The sequence below is a fragment of the Propithecus coquereli genome, unplaced genomic scaffold (assembly GCF_000956105.1).
Source record: "Propithecus coquereli isolate 6110/MARCELLA unplaced genomic scaffold, Pcoq_1.0 Scaffold214, whole genome shotgun sequence".
Taxonomy (NCBI): domain Eukaryota; kingdom Metazoa; phylum Chordata; class Mammalia; order Primates; family Indriidae; genus Propithecus; species Propithecus coquereli.
The window spans coordinates 7,123,897-7,142,030 of record NW_012146523.1 but is presented as its reverse complement, the minus strand read 5'-3'; the positions used below and the strand labels follow the sequence as shown (position 1 = coordinate 7,142,030).

Sequence of the window (18,134 nt, the reverse complement as noted above, 5' to 3'; positions counted from 1 at the left end):
TCTTGGTTTTTGACCATCTTTATTATGAGGTAGCCTTTTAGATGGGACTTCATTTCCCCATTCTGCAGGTGAGTTTCCAAAATCTTCTAAAATCTTGCTCATATTTGTTATACTAGATTTAAAGTCAATAGATGGGAAGTTTTGAATCCAGTAAATGGTACTTCTTTACCGTGGGGCATCAAGTAGGTACTCTGAACTCTCCAGTCCAATTCTTCATTTGTAGCCTAACTGGGTTAGTCTAAATCAGTGTTTCCAAAGCTGAGTTCCACAACAGAATCATCTGGAGATCTTTTAAAATGATAATGATGCCAGGGCCCTACCCCAGAGCAATGAATCAGAACTTCTAGATGTTTGGCTCAGGCATTGGGATTGTTTTAAAAGCTCTCTGATGATCCTAATGTGCAGCCAGTGTGAAAAAAAAATAAAGAGTTTAGGAAAGGACTTATTCTATAGGGAGTGGAGAACTAATAGGAAAAAACCTAGCAGTTAGGGATGGGGGCAGGGCAGCACTGGACAGAGGTGGTCAGGCCTGCAAGCCATGCCTCTCATCTTTGCCTTGAGCTGGCTACTAGGAAAGTTGCAAACTGCGTTATAGCAGAATCTTATTATAAATGTATACAGGTACTTTCTTGCCCAACCCAAATAATTTGCTTATATAACTCACACTGAATAAAATTTTGTGATGAGGCAGGGATCGTAAACATAACTGGCTCCAGGGCAATGGTTGCCATTGTGTAAATTCTTCCTGAAAGATCATTTTTAGATTAATTTTACAAGTCCCTATCTTTTTAAAGGGTGGAAATCCTTTGCCAATCACCAAGGGGACAATAAGCTTAAAGGAAGATCTGTTTGAAAGATCTTAGGAGCAGGTTTCCTGAAAAAGCTGAATTTCTAAAGTGCTTTGACCCTACAAGCCAACATGAATAGTGAGTTCAAGGAGACCAACATGAGAAAGCATATCTCCCTTTAGATAATCTAGCAAAGAAGTTAAGAAGGCAAATAGTTCCTTAGATAAGAATTAACAGTTGTGGATAAGCTCTTCCTTCAGGCTATCACAAGGCTAAATAGACGTAAGACAAACAACATCAATTTTAAGATATCTCTGCAATTTAATTACTCTTCCTAGGCTCTGCAATATTTTCCTTTTTTATTCCATTAAACAAATATATGTTGAGCACCATTTATATACCAGATCTGAAGAAGGACTATTTCTGAAATGTTCAAAGTTTGAGTATTTTCTTGGTACAATGACATCTGCCTTAATGGGAATCGGTATATAAAAATTACAGTTTTTTAAAGGATTATATAAAAGATATTATTCTAGAAGATTGACTATGGAATCCCTTTTAAAAAGGAAGTACATACAAAGGTAACACTGAAATCCATTACAGTTTGAAGAAAAATCTCTCCAATTTTAATAAAGGCATGAACCCAGTCACTATTTAATGAAGCTCATCTTTGCTGGAAAACCTCCACTTAGGCGGAAGGATCACAATGACCCTCAGTCCCAACTAAGCCCATTGGAAAAATCATCCTAATGAATACTTGTGGGAAAGGAGAGAAAGAAGTTCAAATCATAGTGTGGGAGCTAATTTATTGCATTCAAAGTTAAATAAAATGACTTCATGACTCCACTTCTCTTTTTATGTTGTGGGGAAAACAACATTTCTATAGTGCAAGTAGCAGGAAAGTAGGAGTTTAAATTAGCTTTGCATGATAGCAAACAATGAAGTTGTTGCTAATCAAAGCGATTCTTTACCATGTTCTTTGAAAATGTCATAGTCCTACAGGTAGGCTTTGATACTCCTCAACGTATACCTTCTTTTATATAAAAGCAATTTGACTAAATATTAGATGTCTGTTCCTCGTGTTCTTCTAGTCAAATCTGTTTTGTTCTTCCCTATATCTTTATTTAGACATCCATGTTTAAGAAGTTCTGAGAAAGGAAGTCAAAAATAATACCTAACCTCTGTGGTCTATATGGTGAAGAAGCATCCTTCCTATGCAAAGATGCCCATATTCCTGACTGTGCTAAGCACCCTGAAGCTCCGGTAAAGAGCAAAACCACAGGACTGTAGCAACTGGTACAGCCTTGTATAAATGGCAACATCTGTCTACTGACAATGGTGACATAACCCTCAAGAAGGCAGACCACATGGTGTACAAAAGAGAAGCTGTCCCCACAAGAAAAGGGGAAAAGAAAAATGACTCATTACACAGTTTGAACTCTAGTAAGACTGATGGACAAAACCCTCAAAGATGTGTATCTTGAAAGAGGAAATTCTCCAGTCCTAAATGTGGTTTTTAATGTTTAAGGAAAGAACAAGGCTCCTGCTGTCCACCCTTCCATCGTCTCTTCTGCAATTCATCCATGAAAATATGAAAATATGATGGAGCATTGATTTTTAACTTAGATTTACTTACAAATTAAGGAGGAAGGAAGCACAATGACTAAAAATGGTAAAATGGATGAAAAGATTAATTCATGATACTTTACCATGTCTCAGTGGATGAACAGTCCTATTACAGCTTGGGCAGATGATTTCATCTTTCTGGGTCTCCATTTCCACATCTGTAAAATGGGATAAGTATGCCCATCTCAGAGAGTTTTTTCCAAGATTAAATATGACAAGCAAGTGAAACTGTTCTGCAAATAATCAAGTACTCTATTAATGTATAGGATTATTTTATAAGATTATTATAAACAGACATGGTCAATATGTTTTCTTCAAAGTCATCAGACCAGACTTTTTTCCGCTGGTGCTCTTTTGCCTGCATGTCTCAACGATAGTAAAATTATTGAAGTTACTTCTCTTTTCTGTTTTCCTGGCACTAGTTTTTCATTGGCCTGGACATGTAGGCAAATGAGTATTTTTACAACTTTTTTTTTTTGCTCTTAATATTCATTTAATAGCTATTCTAACAATGAAAGGTATTTTATATGTTCCCGAGAGGTATATACCAAAAGAGCTGTGGGCAGAAATGTTCACTAAAATCAGGACCTTCCACTGCATATTGGTCACCACCAATATAGTGCATACAAGCCCACAGTGAACCAAAACAATGGTCAACTAACCAGTCTCATCCCTTTGTTTCCTTACAACTTCAAGATACTTCAATTTAGAGAGCACAACAGCCAAGTTGGCCTCCATGGTCATCTTATGCAACATGGGAAGATGATTTGAGAGAAATGACACCAGATCAATCAAACATTCCCGAGCTTTTCAGGAGCTCACTCCAAAGACTTTCTTGAAGATAAATTTTATTAAAGTACTGATCATAATCAAAACAGTACATTGTATCAGAGGTCAAGTATTGTTTTTCACTTCCTTTCCCAGAACTTCTTAAAGATGAATGTTTGAAGACAGATATAGAAAAGAACAAAATTGTTTTGACTGGCAGAAAATGACTTACATAGACATCTAATATTTAGTCAAGTTGTTTTTAATAAAAGAAGTTACACCGTGGGAGTGGCAAAGCCAATAGACTTGGCTTATAGGGGGTTAACTGTAGCTGCAACCGTTATTCAAGAAGTTAACACTGAATGGTTAAGAAATTGTATCTCTTCCTTTGCCCTGAAGATAACAGGCATCTCATTAATAAACTGATAACAGGCAACACTCCGAGTTCCTGAAAATGCTTTGTATAGTGCTGAATAAATGCAAGTGATTATATAATTGCCACAAACATCCTCACCAATATTATCATTAAAATCTTGAAAGATAAATGTTTTCAGCAGTTTTGAAAGCTAACCAATGGCATGCTAAATTAAAACCATTATATTTCAGCCATTTCCAATAAGTGCCACAGAATATTAAGATGTAAGAATATTAAAATGTTTATTTCGTCTCCCTTTCCCCCACAGATAGAGCAGGTAGGGCATTGCTAGTTCAAATCTATGGAATGTGTTGAAGTCAGTGGTCACTCCAGAATTCCCATAGAGGAGGCGCTTTACGGTGATGATCCAGCTGGAAGGGAAGGGAGGTGAGAAACATATCCGGAAACTGTGCTTGCACAGGAAGCACAGTACGCCTGGTGCCTAGGCTGCATGTTTATCCTGGATGGCTTTGTAGGGAACTATAGCTGTAGACTACGGTGGAGGAGAAGGCGGAAGGCCTTCAAAACCTTCCTTGGAAACCCAACCCACTTCTATTAAGTAAGTGCCCAGGTGAGGAAGGGTTCATATTTAAGTCTCTTAGCATGTGTCATTTTGTTCTCCTTTGTACTATGAGATACTTGCCCTCAGGAGGGCAGAAGGGTGCCCTGAGGCTTCTCCATTGCACCAAGATCTCTTCAGGCACCCCTTCTCCAGCAATCTCAATGACTGGAGATAACCTATGATTCATAAGAAGCAAAGGCGAGAGTGGCAAAAAATTGTCCTGCCCCAGATGGTATGATTTACTTTATGACTTTGTCTGGCCTCTAGAGTCATAATGTGTTGGGCCCTCTATAAAAAATTCAAACACAAGAGAAGTGAATCAAAGGCGGTAGTAGCCTGTGATGGATGGAAAAACAACACCCCTTAACACCCACACACTACAGCTTGCTGAAATTCACAGAAACTAAAGACTGCAGACAGGGCAAACCTCCACTGTAAAGAGCAACTCCCACAAAGCAGATCACTCAAGATTTCCCACAAGCCTACAGCCATGTCAAACAATGCTACGCTACGAGTGGCTTTAAGCCATTGACATTGACACTCAGCAGTGAGAAGGGCAGCAAGCTAAGAGGGAAAAAAAGGCAGTTTCCCTTGCTTTTAAAAGCAATGAATTTTAAACAGTAACAGACACAACACACAAACAAACACATTTAGTGAGTATGTATGCTAAGAGCTAGGTCAGAATCAGACAGAAGATTCTCCCTCAGATAGTTTTCATTCCAGTAAGGGAGTTAAAACACAGACGTATAACCACAGGTAGTTTGGCGAACAAGGCCAATATGAGTGAGGAAGCAGGGCCTGTCAGAAAGGCTGTGAACCGGACGAAGAATCACACTGAGATGGTAAGAGAAGACTCGACAGAAAGGACCTTCAGGCCCAGCATTATTTCAAAGGGTGAAGCTGTTGTAGGGCACAGATAGAGAATAGGAAAATTTGAACAGTGGATAAGCTAGGAAATTTGTAAGCAAAAAGGATGTGTGAGACAGCCTGGTTCAAGTGGAACCAGAGCATGAGACATGCAAAGAGTGGAATGGAAGACGAGGAAGAGGCTTGGCTTCCTTCGTGCATGTGGTCAGCAAACCGGGCCTGCATCCCATCTGTGTGCAAGGCACTGTCTTAAAAGCCAAGGGACACTGAGGTAGCCCCTGACCTCAAAGAGGAAGGGAAGGCTGTGTGATCACCTAGGATTCACAGAAAGGATTCATGGAAGGCTTTCTAGCAGGGGGAGAGATTTAACCAACGGCAATGTATGTGTACTGACGAGAGAAGGGACAAAGAGCGATCATGGGCAAAAACCAATTAGATTCTTAAAGGTGACAGAAAATAACAGTTTAGGTTTGTGTCATGCTAGCATAATTCAAGAGCAAAAATGAAACCAAATGCTTATGCATTTCATGTAGCTATTCTGATGAATAAATTGAGATTTGATGCAAGAGGAAGCGACATGAGATATGATGAGATATGGGTTGCAATGGAAAGTTTTTCTATTCTTCTTCTTCTTTTTTTTTTTTTTGCTAAGTATAGTCAGATATCAAAAGCAAAAAAAAAAAGTCAGAAAATAAAATTATTTGGAAAAATCAGAAACTGGTTGTGAGAACTGGTTACTGTAGCCATTTTGTTACTTAAGGGCACTAGTAACTGACAGGGACTCATAATTCTAGAAGACAAAAGTAATTGAGGCACAAAAAGCTATCTTATGGTGAGTAAAATACAGAGCTAATCAAAGAAAAGGCCTAAAGTGACAATGTCAGAAAAGTCTAAAATAAATGTTGAGAGATTTCAGAAAAATTTAGTGGGTTCTTACTGAGCATCAGCAAAATAAGTTTCTCAAGACAAAAGAGGAAGATTAAAAGAAAATGTTGAAGAGTGCAACCACTTCCTGAAAACCTGTCATTAACTCATTAATTTATTGGGTACATACTCTGTTTAGAGCAGAGTGCTACATATTTTAAGAAACTCCAAGGTATAATAACTCCAGAATGAATTAAAGGCTACATATGTCAAGGCAAACTGTGATTAAATGCCTAATGAGGTAAACATGATTAATGTTGTGAGTTCAGCAGAGAAATGGTTCCTTGGCTTCTATACTTCATGGTCAAGGGACAAACATCAGTGCATGAAAACCAATGAAGGATGCTTTGGGGAAACAGACTGGTTAAAAACTGACTCATTTAGTTGACTTGCCACCAGTGTGGTCTCTCTTCTACTAGTTTTAGTGTATTAGTTACACACGGTTAACTAAACAGGCTATGTAGCTGAGAAGGAGTCAAAAGACTCAAATAACTAAGCATAACTCCTCCTTGAATCCTCCTCTTCCCCATTGACAGAAACAAGCCTGATGTGATCCACTAAAATCATTACAGATCATTTGACTCTTACTCAGAAAATGTTTAACGCTATTAGAGCAGTGCTTCTCAAACTACAATGTGTACGCGAACCACCAGGGGATCTCGTTAAAATGCACATTCTAATGCAGTGGATCTGGGGAGGGTCCCACGATTCTGCCATTCCAGTAAATTCTCAGTGATGCTGATGCTGCTGGTTCCTGGACTAGCCTATGAGCAAGGTATTAGCACATCTTTAGTTGCTGTTATCGCAAAACGATAGAAAAACCATCGTTCTGGGGGTCAGAATGCTTGAGCTCAAGATTTGGGCCTTGATGCATATTATAACTCACGAAATGTCAATGTTCAGGGAGGAGTGAGGATCCAGGAGAGACAACGTAGAGTAAGCAAAGGCTTCAGCAGGAGGTGATGGAAAACAGAGGAGAGCAGCAAAGGAAAAGACTGGCCCTTTGCTCCTTAGAAGAAATAAATAGGTGATAAGAAAGGTGATAAAAATTATGAGACCAGAAATTTATTCTAATGATAGAAATTATAAAAATAAAAGGGTGCCCATGGGAGGTGGAAATTGTTAGAAATTATTTTATAACAACGTAACTTAAAGGATTCCAGAATAATGAACATCAAATATGTTACTATTGTTTTTCCTTTGCACGTATTTGAAGGACAAATTACATCATTTATCTTTCTTTGCCCAATACTATGAACTTTAGAGTATACAACATAAATGTGATATGTAGTAACAAGATAGCCACTCAAAGCAACAGCTAAAATACTCCTACTCTGTGCTAACAAGTGTCTGCAAACTCTACGGAAATGCAATTATGGGACTCAGCAGACACTCCCCTGCCTAAAACAGCAGTCTGAGAACTGCCAATCTGGAGCAAATTCTGTCTTTTCTGAGAATATTTTAAGAAAAGTGGTGGAGAAATCTTTGAAAGGCAACAGAACACTAATTATATCCAGACAAGTTTCCTTTCTGTTCCCCCAAAATATGGAAGCTCTTTTAGGCTTCACTTCTTCTCCTAGACATGGCAAAGCATTTCATAATTTTCTAGTTTGGGAAAAACCTTCACAGACACTTTTACCAATTCAGAGGAAGGGGAGAGTGAAAACACCATAATTAACCAAAGAGAAATGATACTACCACCAAAACCAAGTAAGCCTTTTCTTTAGCAAGAAGCAGTGAGTTCTAGCAAAAGTGAACATGCTATTTAGTCAGGATATATGCTCAGACACCTGTAGTAGGAAATTTTCAAAATAGCTATGGTTTCTTTCTCTTTTCTTTCTTTTTTTTTTTTTTATAGTAGTCATCTCCAACAAACTCCAAATGAATGCTTGTGGTATTTGTCAGTTCTGTCCTATTATGACTTTTGGTAGTTTTCTACATAAAGATTATGTAAAGATTTTCTGAGTTGACTTCAATAATTTCCTCTACTAATATGAAGAATGAAATGTTTTAAAAGAGAAAACACTGAAAATCTTATCTAGTCCAATTCCTGTTACTGTATAGAAGGAAAATGAGACCCAGTGGACCAAAGGACTTAACCTGATCACCCAGACACCTTGATTCCCGGCACAAGGTGCTCTAGTCTTGCCCAGCTCTCTCCTAGGCAGCGTCCTTCTAATCTCAAACTAAGGGTCAGATCTGGGTTACCTTTCAATCAAGATCAAGGTCTGTGATAATTACATATTTGCAACTTCTTTTCTACTTGGCAAGGAGCACTAAAGTAGAAAATGATGAAGGGTTTAGCTAAACCTGGAGGGAAAAATAAAGTTTTGGTTTAGTGAAATAACAATGCAGACTTCAGTCTCTTTTTGCCATCAGAGGAAGAAGGAAGAAGCGTCTTTAAAATTTATTTTCTAAGCCAACAAGCAAATTCTACCATTAGGCATAGACTCCAGTCTCATGGAATCTAAAGCTTGTAAATTTCAGGGGCACGCTTTAAGAAAAAGAATAGAAAATTCAGAATAGAAATTGAGTTATGAAAGTATTTATTTAGAATTAAAATGTATCATATAAATTGCAAATTTTAAAAAGCAAATTATAAAAAAATTTAAATTTTTTTTAAATATTTTTATTAATTAATGAATTGCCATACCTCAGAAATATTTTTCCTACATATTTTGGTTGCATGCTGTTTGATCACCTCTTCCAATAATATTTTGCAATATTCTCTATTGAGAGAATAGAGAAATAATTCAGTCTTTCCTTTAGAACCATTGATCAAAATTTATAATTTATTCTTGAAAAATTTGGAGAAGTTTCTTTCAGCTTCATAACTCATTATAGGTAATGTCATATAAATTTTTTGGATAGTCTCCAGATTTAGGAAAACCTCTATCAAGTTTCTTTTATATATGAGCTATAAGATTCAGGGCATTGCAAGAGTTCTTAAATATTGTTTGACTTGATGACAATTGTTAACCACGTTGCTAGGGCCTCTCCTAGGGTTAGGAGATAGGCCTGTACCAAGGAGGAGCTTCGAAGGTTAATTTCCTAGCCCTTCATGGTAAATCCACCTGGGCCTACCATGTATATCCCCAATATACCTGATGCATCTTTGAACTCTCCCAGCCCTTCCAAATAAAGTGCTCATTTTGCTTGGAAAATCTAAATTTTCTGATGGCATAACTGTTCCATGATTCAGCCAAAACAATATCACTTAATGTATATACTTCATTTTCCTTTTGTGGTCACAAGACAGACATGATGTTTCACTACCTGGTGTATGAACTAAGCATTATTTCACTAAGGAAATTAAACGGGATAATGTATGAAGAATGCTAAGGCACTAGAAAAATGTTCAATATTATCATTATTTCTCTTAACTCCTAGTCTTCCAACACTCATGCTATATTGGACAAGCGGTTTATGTCAATTGAGGCAGCCTAGTCTCAGTATAGGATAACAATTAGGAGTCTAGATCCCCAAACCAGACCATCTTCGTTCCAATCCCAGGATATGCATTTGCTAACTTGGTGGTCTTGGATAAATTTCTTAATCTCTGGAGACTTTATAATGAACAGAACAAAACCTACCTCATAGAGTTGTTTTGAGGGTTAAATAAGATGCACGAAGTGTTCAGCAAGATTTCAATAAGTGGAAGCTACTACCAATATTGGGAAACTTGTCCATGAAGTCTCCTGAGTAAAACTACCGGGAGCATAAAGCCAATTCTATTTCCTATGTAGAACAGGTTCCTAGTTTTAGTATGACAGCTAATCATCCACAAAGCAACAGAGAGTTACCTCCCATAGCCAAGGAATCCTTTGTAATGATATACAACTTCAACAGATAAAGAGCTTCGGTGGCATATGCTAAAAATATGCACCCAACCCATATTTTTTTACAAAGGCATTCATGTTTATTTGGCCAAACCCCTGGTTTTCTAAGATGCACAGTTTTGACAATTCTATACCTTCTATAGCATTGGGGGGGCTTTTTACTCTCTAAACTCTCTAAACAGACTGGGAGGCCCAAAAGCCTCTCCTCTTTAAAGAAGTTTGAGAAGGCCATGGATCATGGAAATAAAATATTTATAAGAGGAGAAAAAAAATTCAGATAAGCTTCACCGTGCCCTAAGTGGTCTCAATACACAGGAAAAAATGCAATGAAGGCACTGGAAGATCTAAAAAAAATGTGTACGTGAAACAGCAGATAGAACAAGTCAAATGGACACAGCTAAAGTTTTCTTCAAGACAACACAAGCTATAAAAAACTAAATTTCCCAAAGGAAATACAACACTATGGTTACAAATAAACTCTTAGCTTTTTCATTAATGTGCAATGCTCTTGACTGGAGGAAAAATATGATACGATCAACAAAAACTAATTTCTACCCAACACCTCTGCAAAGGAATGTTGCTGAAGCCAGATCCACCTCTAACGTGGGAAGGCCCAGGGCAAGGGTACAAACAGGGGCCCACACACCATAGGTCAGAATCTTTCAAGTTACAAATCAGGTTAACAAACTGCTCAATGAAATAGGTTTTATCCTTCTACCTTGACTGAAAAATATATCTTCCCAGCCTCTTGAAAGACCAGGTACAACTTCAGAACTCTCTCTCTCACACACACAGACCTGTTCCTTGATCACCCTCAGGCTGAGGGTGCACAAGCAGAGGCAACGAAGGCTGCCGGAAGATGGACACCCAGGGATCTCTGTGAAATGCAGATACTAGTTCAGGCCCATCTGGGCAGGGAATCTGATGTTTCGACGTGCACAAAACATGGTCTGAAATGGGGGAGAGAGTACAGATTGGGAGGCCCAAAAGTCTCCTCCCCCCAGGGGCATGGACCTGACCAGAGAAGAATCCTCTGCAGTGGTCCCCAACCTTTTTGGCACCAGGGACCTGTTTCATGGGAGACAATTTTTCCACGGAGTGGGGGACTGAGGAGGGAGGAGCTCAGGTGGCGATGCGAGCGATGGGGAGTGGCCGTGAACACAGATGAAGCTCTCCACCCCCCTTCCTGAGTTTCATCGAAGACAATTTTTCCACAGACAGGGGATGGGGGTTTGGGAACTGTAGTTCTAAAGCTCAGGACAGAGGCTCGTTTTGCCCATATACTAGGCCTATATTTTAGTCATAGAGTTAAGAAATTTGGAGGAAAATATTCCATCAGAAAAGAGAAAAAAAGAAAAGAGCTTCATGTCTTGACCTTTCCCAGATAGAATCTCGTCAGTCCCAGGCACTGGCCCTGCAGCTAAATCCCTTCTAATACTGCAGCTTCAACCTAGAAACAAAACACAGATGCTAGGGAACCCGCAAGAGCCTAAGCAGGAGGCCATAATTTGACTAAGTTGACTATACCCAAGGGGACAAGTTGCTCCATGTTTGGTGCCAAGACCTAAAAAGGAGGAGGATCTTAACCATTTGCAAGTCTTCAAATTAATTGGACCTCAAAAATCAAACTGTCCCCTTTTTCTTTGTTACGTGGGATAAATTCTGCTCTTCTTGCCTTCTCCAGCAGTTATTTGAGGCTTGTACCCAAATGATGGTCCTGCATGCTCAGAATTTGGGGTTTACAATACACATCTCTGAAAATGGTGCGTGTCCTACTGCTATAAATGGTCAACCCACACCTCACCCACAGTGGGAGCCACCACCAAGGTACCGTTATCAGACTAGGAACTGTAGAGTTCTCTTGTGCAAAAAAACTCTATCTTGATTTTTCTGTGGTACAAAGACAGAAAGGAGGCAGATCACGCAAGCAAAGCAAATCAATTAAATCAGGAACACTGAACTGATATTAGATGGTAAGTTTCCTCTCTCTCAAATATGACATCCCCATACCCCTTCCCAGCTGCCCTCCCAACACACATGACACACACATAGACCATGAAAAAGAGCCTAGAAGAATGCAAGCAAGATGAGCGTACAACACACACACACACAGACACCCCAACACGCGTGCGCGCGCGCACACACACATACACACACACAGAGCCAGTGTGCGACCTTGAGCAGGCTTCATCTCTCCATTTATAAAATAAAGATAATAACACTTATCTTGCAAGTTTCTTAAGATCAAATTAGATAAGTAACGTTAAGTGGCTGGCTCAGGGGAGGTTCTCATATGTCAGTTCTCCCTCTCCTTTCTCCTTCACTTCTCCCTGAGATGAGTCAGTTTGCCTGTGTAGCAATCCAAACCCTTCTGACATGCCAGGTAAATCAGTATAATAATCACTATCTTGCCCCAGTCAGAAGCAATAAGTACCTGTGGAGCACAATATTACAAGGAAAAGAGAGGGCACCAAATAAGCAGTGAGCATCCTTGCTGTTAGTGCACCTTTGCTAAGACATTTCTACTGACAATCCTAAATTAGATCTGCTGAAGCCGTGCACAAGGACTTGGAGGGTAGGACCTAACAAGGTGAGAGAATTACGCTTTTATGTGGAACTTGGCTAAATAATGCCATGTTGCAGCCAGGAAGTACGTTTCCCCCACACCCTATTTTAGACCATTTCAGTGGCTTGCACCAGACCTGAGTAATATCCACACTACTTCGCAGCAGATAGCGGTCGCCATAGGACCACGCTTCCCTTAGACCAGCTCTGCTTTACCACTTATAAACCAAAACATAAAACCCTGATGAAAAAAGAAACTTAAAAACTAAATTTAGATTTCAGCACTTCATCTTTAATAAAAGTCTCCTTCGGACAACCTTCTAGAAAGAAAAAGAGGAATCAGTACTTACTGAATAATTTCTTCGGTGAAACTTTTTAAAAGTTTGCAATGGTTTTTAATGCCCTACACTAGTTCAAAATTTATTTAACTAAAGGGATTGGGTGAAAACTTCTAGCAGCTTTCCATCATGTTTGTCAGAAGTTGAGACATCTTTTTCCATATTTCGTCAGAATACAACAGCCAACTACATAGTATAAAAACAGCCAAATTGGTTATTTTGTTCAGAGCTAAAACTATTCTAACTGAAAGTAAAGATTTTACTATTCAGACTAAACACCCAATAAACACCGACTGGTTGTTAAAGGCTCCACTTCAGTTGCTCTGTATCAAGTAGGACGAATCAGAGACTCAGTTTAGCATTTCCTAGGTGCTAAATGACGTTCCAGGCACTGTCAGAGACCCTGGAGATAGAGAACTGAATAAGACATGCCCCTTGCCTTTGAGAGGCTTAAAGGTCTAATGGGAAGGGAATCACATAAAGATATAATCTCAGCTTGCTATTGTTACCAGCTAAGAGAGAGGTCTGTACACAGGAAGAGACACTTAGCTCAACCTAGGGAATTCAAAGCAGGTTTTCTGAAGAAGATGATATTTGAGTTGTCTTAAAAGATGAGTGAAAATTAGCCGGGTAGCAGGAGTTTCAGACAGAAGTTACGGATTGAAGAAAGGCCAGCTGTCTACTGCTCAGAGCATGTGTATGCGCGGTGATACAGGGAGTGACTGGTGAGTGGACTGAAAAAGTGTGGGTCTTGGTGGGACGTGAAGCTGCGGAGTCAAGTGGGAACCAGGTCACTGAGGCCCTTCTTAGGCCTGGTTAAGGAGTTACTAACAATAGTAATATTAATAGAAGCTGGCTGGGCACAGTGGCTCATGCCTGTAATCCTAGCACTTTGGGGAGGCCAAGGCAGGAACATCGCTTCAGCCCAGGAATTTGAGGTCGCAGTGAGCTATGACGCCACTGCACTCCAGATTGGGCAACAGAGTGAGACCTTGTCTCAAGAAAAAAAAATATAGTAACAACAACAGCAACAAAAACAATAGAACCTGGTATTTATTGAGAACTTATTATGTTGCAGGCACTACATTAAACATTTTAAAGTCTCATTTCATTTAATCCTCATCCTAAATTCCATAATCCTTATTTTACAAATGAGAGCACTGAGGGCTAGAAAGTAAAGTAACTGCAACAGATTACACAGCCAGTAAGTGAGAAGTGGGTTTGGAACCCAGGACAGCTTGATTCCAAAGCTTATATATACCCTACACTCTTCTACTTCCAGCCTATCCTCAAAGAAAAGACTGGATGAACATATCGGGTCCATTACGCTGGCTACGAAATGGTGAATGGAATTAAATATGGCCCGACTGGGGGTCTTTTGCAAGGCAGGAATAGAAAAATGAGAATAAATCAATATAAAAATTCATTCAGAGGGGCTGAGAAGGAAACATTCAATATGTACACCCTCCTAGAACATTCAACAAAATAAATGGGCTTTTGAAAGTGTAGTCTAGAAAACAAAACACCAGTATTCAGTAATGCTTTCAAGTACAAAAGGTTAAAATATATATCCTTCTCTTTGCTTGTAACACCTTCCCAGATGTCAAACTCTATGAGGGCAAAGACGAGGTGTCTCTCATGCATCCGGGATGGTGTCTCCAGGTCTGAATACTGTTGAGAAAGAAGAATAAGTAATGGCCACTTTTTACAATGGCATCAATGAGGTGCCATTCTTGATTGGAAAAACAGAGTTAAAAACTAAACTTACAGGAAAAATTAAAAAGTCATGTTGATAACTGAGGAGGCACTGTAAACTGAAATAGAAAACATGTAGCAGTTAAGCTGACTCCACAGATAATAAGGAGTCATCACCGTGGGGTGCTACACTGAAAAGAAAGCACTTAATTCAAAATGTGGTTAGTACTACGTATAAACCATACTCATTAAAAATAAGGTGTTGTTACAGGAAGTGGCCTAGAAGTGAAATGTGCTGTATGGGGGGCGGGGAGGGGGGAAAGCAAGCAGACCAAAGATCAGAATCTGGGCCTGATGATTTCTAGTCTCTGACCCGAACAATATAAGCATGTCATTAAAGTGACTTTAAGAACCTGTATCCCTATGACACTATTTCCAATGTTTAGTCCTTAGCAAGAATCTCTTCTTAAGTATCTGAAAAGTAAAAATCATATTTTTCAGATCTGAAGAGTTTTCAGACACTTAAAAGTTTTCCCAAAAAAGTAATTTCTTAATTTTGAGCATTTAGGAAGAGTGAATCTACTAAGTCAAAAACAAAAGTAAAAAAGTTTCAATACATTTCTTAGTGAAATTTGTTCTCACACTGAAATCCTTTGCCCACTTGTCAAGCTACTAGTAAACAGAAGATGGGGTTTTTTTTTGTTCATTTTTAAATGACGTAATAGGAGATTGTAAACAATTTCATTCTCTCATATCATATCTTATGATAAGATATTCTGAAAAATATTTTCATTTTACCAATTACATTTAAAAAATCCTGAAACTATTTACTTACATGGAAAATTAAAACGTAAGTGGAATTAGGTTTCTCATCTTCACTACAGTCATCTTCAACATTCAACCATCTTTGAAAATTTAATACGAATCGAATGAATACAAATTCAAAATGATTCCTTAGTTCGACCATTTTGAAACTTTAATTCCATAAAAATATGAAATCTGTGAACTTTGTAAAACTGTTTAAAAACCCAAATAAAAAACCACTAGGCTTTCAAGCTGATTGTTTAAAAGTGTGTATACAGATGAAATGAAACTGACTCATGAACTACTGAGTCTGGAATTTGCAAATATAAATCTTATCCTTGTAAACAGAACTCAACTAACAAAATCAGGGCCTGGTAATTTCCTTCTTTCATACTCTGAAACAAAAATTGTAATGATTTTTAACGTGCACAGAAAATTAAAGGTACCATTTTTAATATTTATTTGCAAAATATAACTCAGGTTTTAAGTCTCAAGTAAAATGAGAGGCAGTTGAACATTCTGGTACTGCAATGTAGGAAAACAGCCAAGAATGAAACACTAAGATTTTATTAAAACTATAGGACTCAAATTTGTATTAAGACTTTTTGCTTGCAAGAGTGCTTCTTCCTAATTCCATTAAAAACTTTCATCTCCCATGCCACTTTCAATATAAGTTATACTTTTTTTCAAAGTGCCCAATCCACTTCAAATACTCTGAAATTTACAGCTTAGACTACGGTGCATATTTCTTCTAGACAAACATAAAGGTAAGTCTGCCTATGCCCCTTGGTAAATAAAATGTGTGCCTCAGGGTGATGTGGACTGTGAAATCCTCTACATTTCATCCAAAATCTACACAGGGCATCTCCAAGTAACTAAAAGCAGTTTGGAGGGCGGTGGGGGAGAGGAATGTGGGATGGGACACTTGAGATGTTAAAGATGAAGGTGATGCGAATTATCGAAATTCAACCTTGTCATTTTACAGATGAGGAAACTAAGGCCCAGAAAAGATACATGACTTGCCCAAATACTCAGATATCCAGACCACAGCTGCAGATACTCAGTTATGTGGATTATATAAATGCTACAATTCTAACTTTTGAGGTCTCAGGGGTTTTGCACTTTCCATAACGAATAGTTAAGAACCCAATTCCCGCACATTTTTTTTCCTTAAAAAATCTTGAGACAGTGATCAGGCGGGCAGCCTATTTATGATTTTAACCCTTCCGTTTCCACCGGTAATTTCAGAGAACCCTCAACTCCCTAAAGGCAGGGCTATCTTGCTCCAGGCAAAATCTCCAGCACCTAGCACCTAGTAGGCACTCAGTAAATACTCCCTCCGCCCTTCACCTATCTCCACTCCCTACCCATCCAGGCCAAGCTGTCAGTGCAGCCGGATAATTTTCCTTTGGAAATAGCTTCATTTCTTGAAACTTGTGTCCAACACCTCCGGGCCAAGAAGCCGGCCTGAGGGAATGTGTGGCCATTTCCAGGAGCTAAGGACTGAATAACTGGCTTTTTGAGGGGGTGGTTCGGAAAGAACTGGGTGGGCACGCAGCATCGCCACGGACCCCAGTGGCCCAGGTGTGCCAGCGACTTCGGCGGCTCTGCGGCTGCCGCCCCGGGCCGCTGCTCCCGCCGCCTTCAGATAACCAACTTCTCAAACTTCCCTTTCCGGGGGTGGGGGTTCGTCTCGCTCGTCTCGGACGCGGCCAACACAACGCCTTTCCTGCTCGCACAAAGGGGACCAGCCGTGCCCCGCGCCCCTTGCAACTCAACTTTCCTTCTCTTTTTCAAGAAAAGCTCACACCTCCCTGCGGCCACGGGAGTCGCGCTGCCTGGGTGCCACCAGGGGAAACTTTCCCGTTTCCGCCCGAGCGCCGGGTTCTCGGGGCCGACTGTCAAGCGCAGCGAAGGGGCGGAGAGCCCAGGGGACCCCCGGCGCCCCGCAGAGCCCGGGCTGGGGGCCACTCACCCGACTTCTGAACGTGCGGTGGGATCGTGCTGGCGATGCGCGTCCACAGGACGATGTGCAGCGGCCACAGGCCCCTGAGAAGCCCCCGACCCATGGCAGACCCCGCTGCTCGTCATAGACCGAGCCCCGAGCGCAGCGGCCGGCTCCTTCTGGGACCCCCGGCTGCGCCTCGCGCCGCGCCCTCTCCGGACCCCGCGCCCGGCCGGCGGGGCAGATGTGCGGGCCAGATGTGGCGCCCGCTCACCAGCTAGGAGGGGTCCTGGAGGCCGGCGAGGCACGGGGAGGCCCCCGGCGGCCGAGGGGAGCTGCGCAGGAGGCCGGCTCCTGCCCCGAGCGTGTGCGCGCGCGGGGGTGTTGTGGGTCCGTGCACGCGAGTGACTCACTCAACTTCAACCCGGCGCTGAGGGGGAAACAGGAAACTCCTCGCCGACAGCTGGGCAGGACCTCTCTCCGCCCGAGAGCCTTCTCCCTCTCCTCGGCTTCCAGCCCTAGCTCTCTTGTAGCTGCCAATCACGTCCCCTAGACCAGCCCCTCCGAGCGCTTTGGCAAACTTTCAGCTGCCCCTCACCGCCCTCCCACACCACTCTGGAGTTCCTCGCTCCAAGTATTTACTCAGGAGTGACTAAGTGAGCGCGTTTCACAAAGTAACTGAACACAGAAAGGGTCTCCACTTCCCTCCCCGTAACCTTCTTTGGATTGTTCCTAGGTGCTTTAGAGTTGCGTTTCCAAACTACACGTTGAGACCCAAGAGTGGATATTGAAATCTGGTTAGTGAGTCGTGAAAACATTTTTTCCCAAATAAAACAGTAACGGTGAGTATTGCTTCATTAAACGTTTGCTTCAGTTATGTCTATGTATTAATACATGTATGTATATGCACACACTGTTAAATTGTAAGATGTTTTTCTTTCTTACTGTAGGTCGAAGTCCAGAAGTTTTTATCAAACTTTAATGTGCATACCGATCCC

General features: G+C 40.5%; 1 protein-coding gene across 3 annotated transcripts in view; it reads right to left on the bottom strand.

The window, feature by feature from the left end:
• TGFBR2 (transforming growth factor, beta receptor II (70/80kDa)) overlaps positions 1-17,652 on the bottom strand; it is an 86,308-nt gene extending 68,656 nt beyond the window's left edge. The window contains exons 1-2 of one of the 3 annotated variants that reach the window (XM_012644565.1): positions 17,167-17,652; positions 2,498-2,572 (exon numbers count right to left, since the gene is read on the bottom strand). In XM_012644565.1, the coding sequence (XP_012500019.1) occupies positions 2,498-2,572; positions 17,167-17,260 (169 nt within the window). In that variant the 5' untranslated portion in view covers positions 17,261-17,652. The remainder of the gene's footprint in view (positions 1-2,497; positions 2,573-17,166) is intronic. The other 2 variants (XM_012644566.1, XM_012644567.1) reach the window with 2 other exon arrangements.
• Positions 17,653-18,134: the final 482 nt, after the last annotated feature.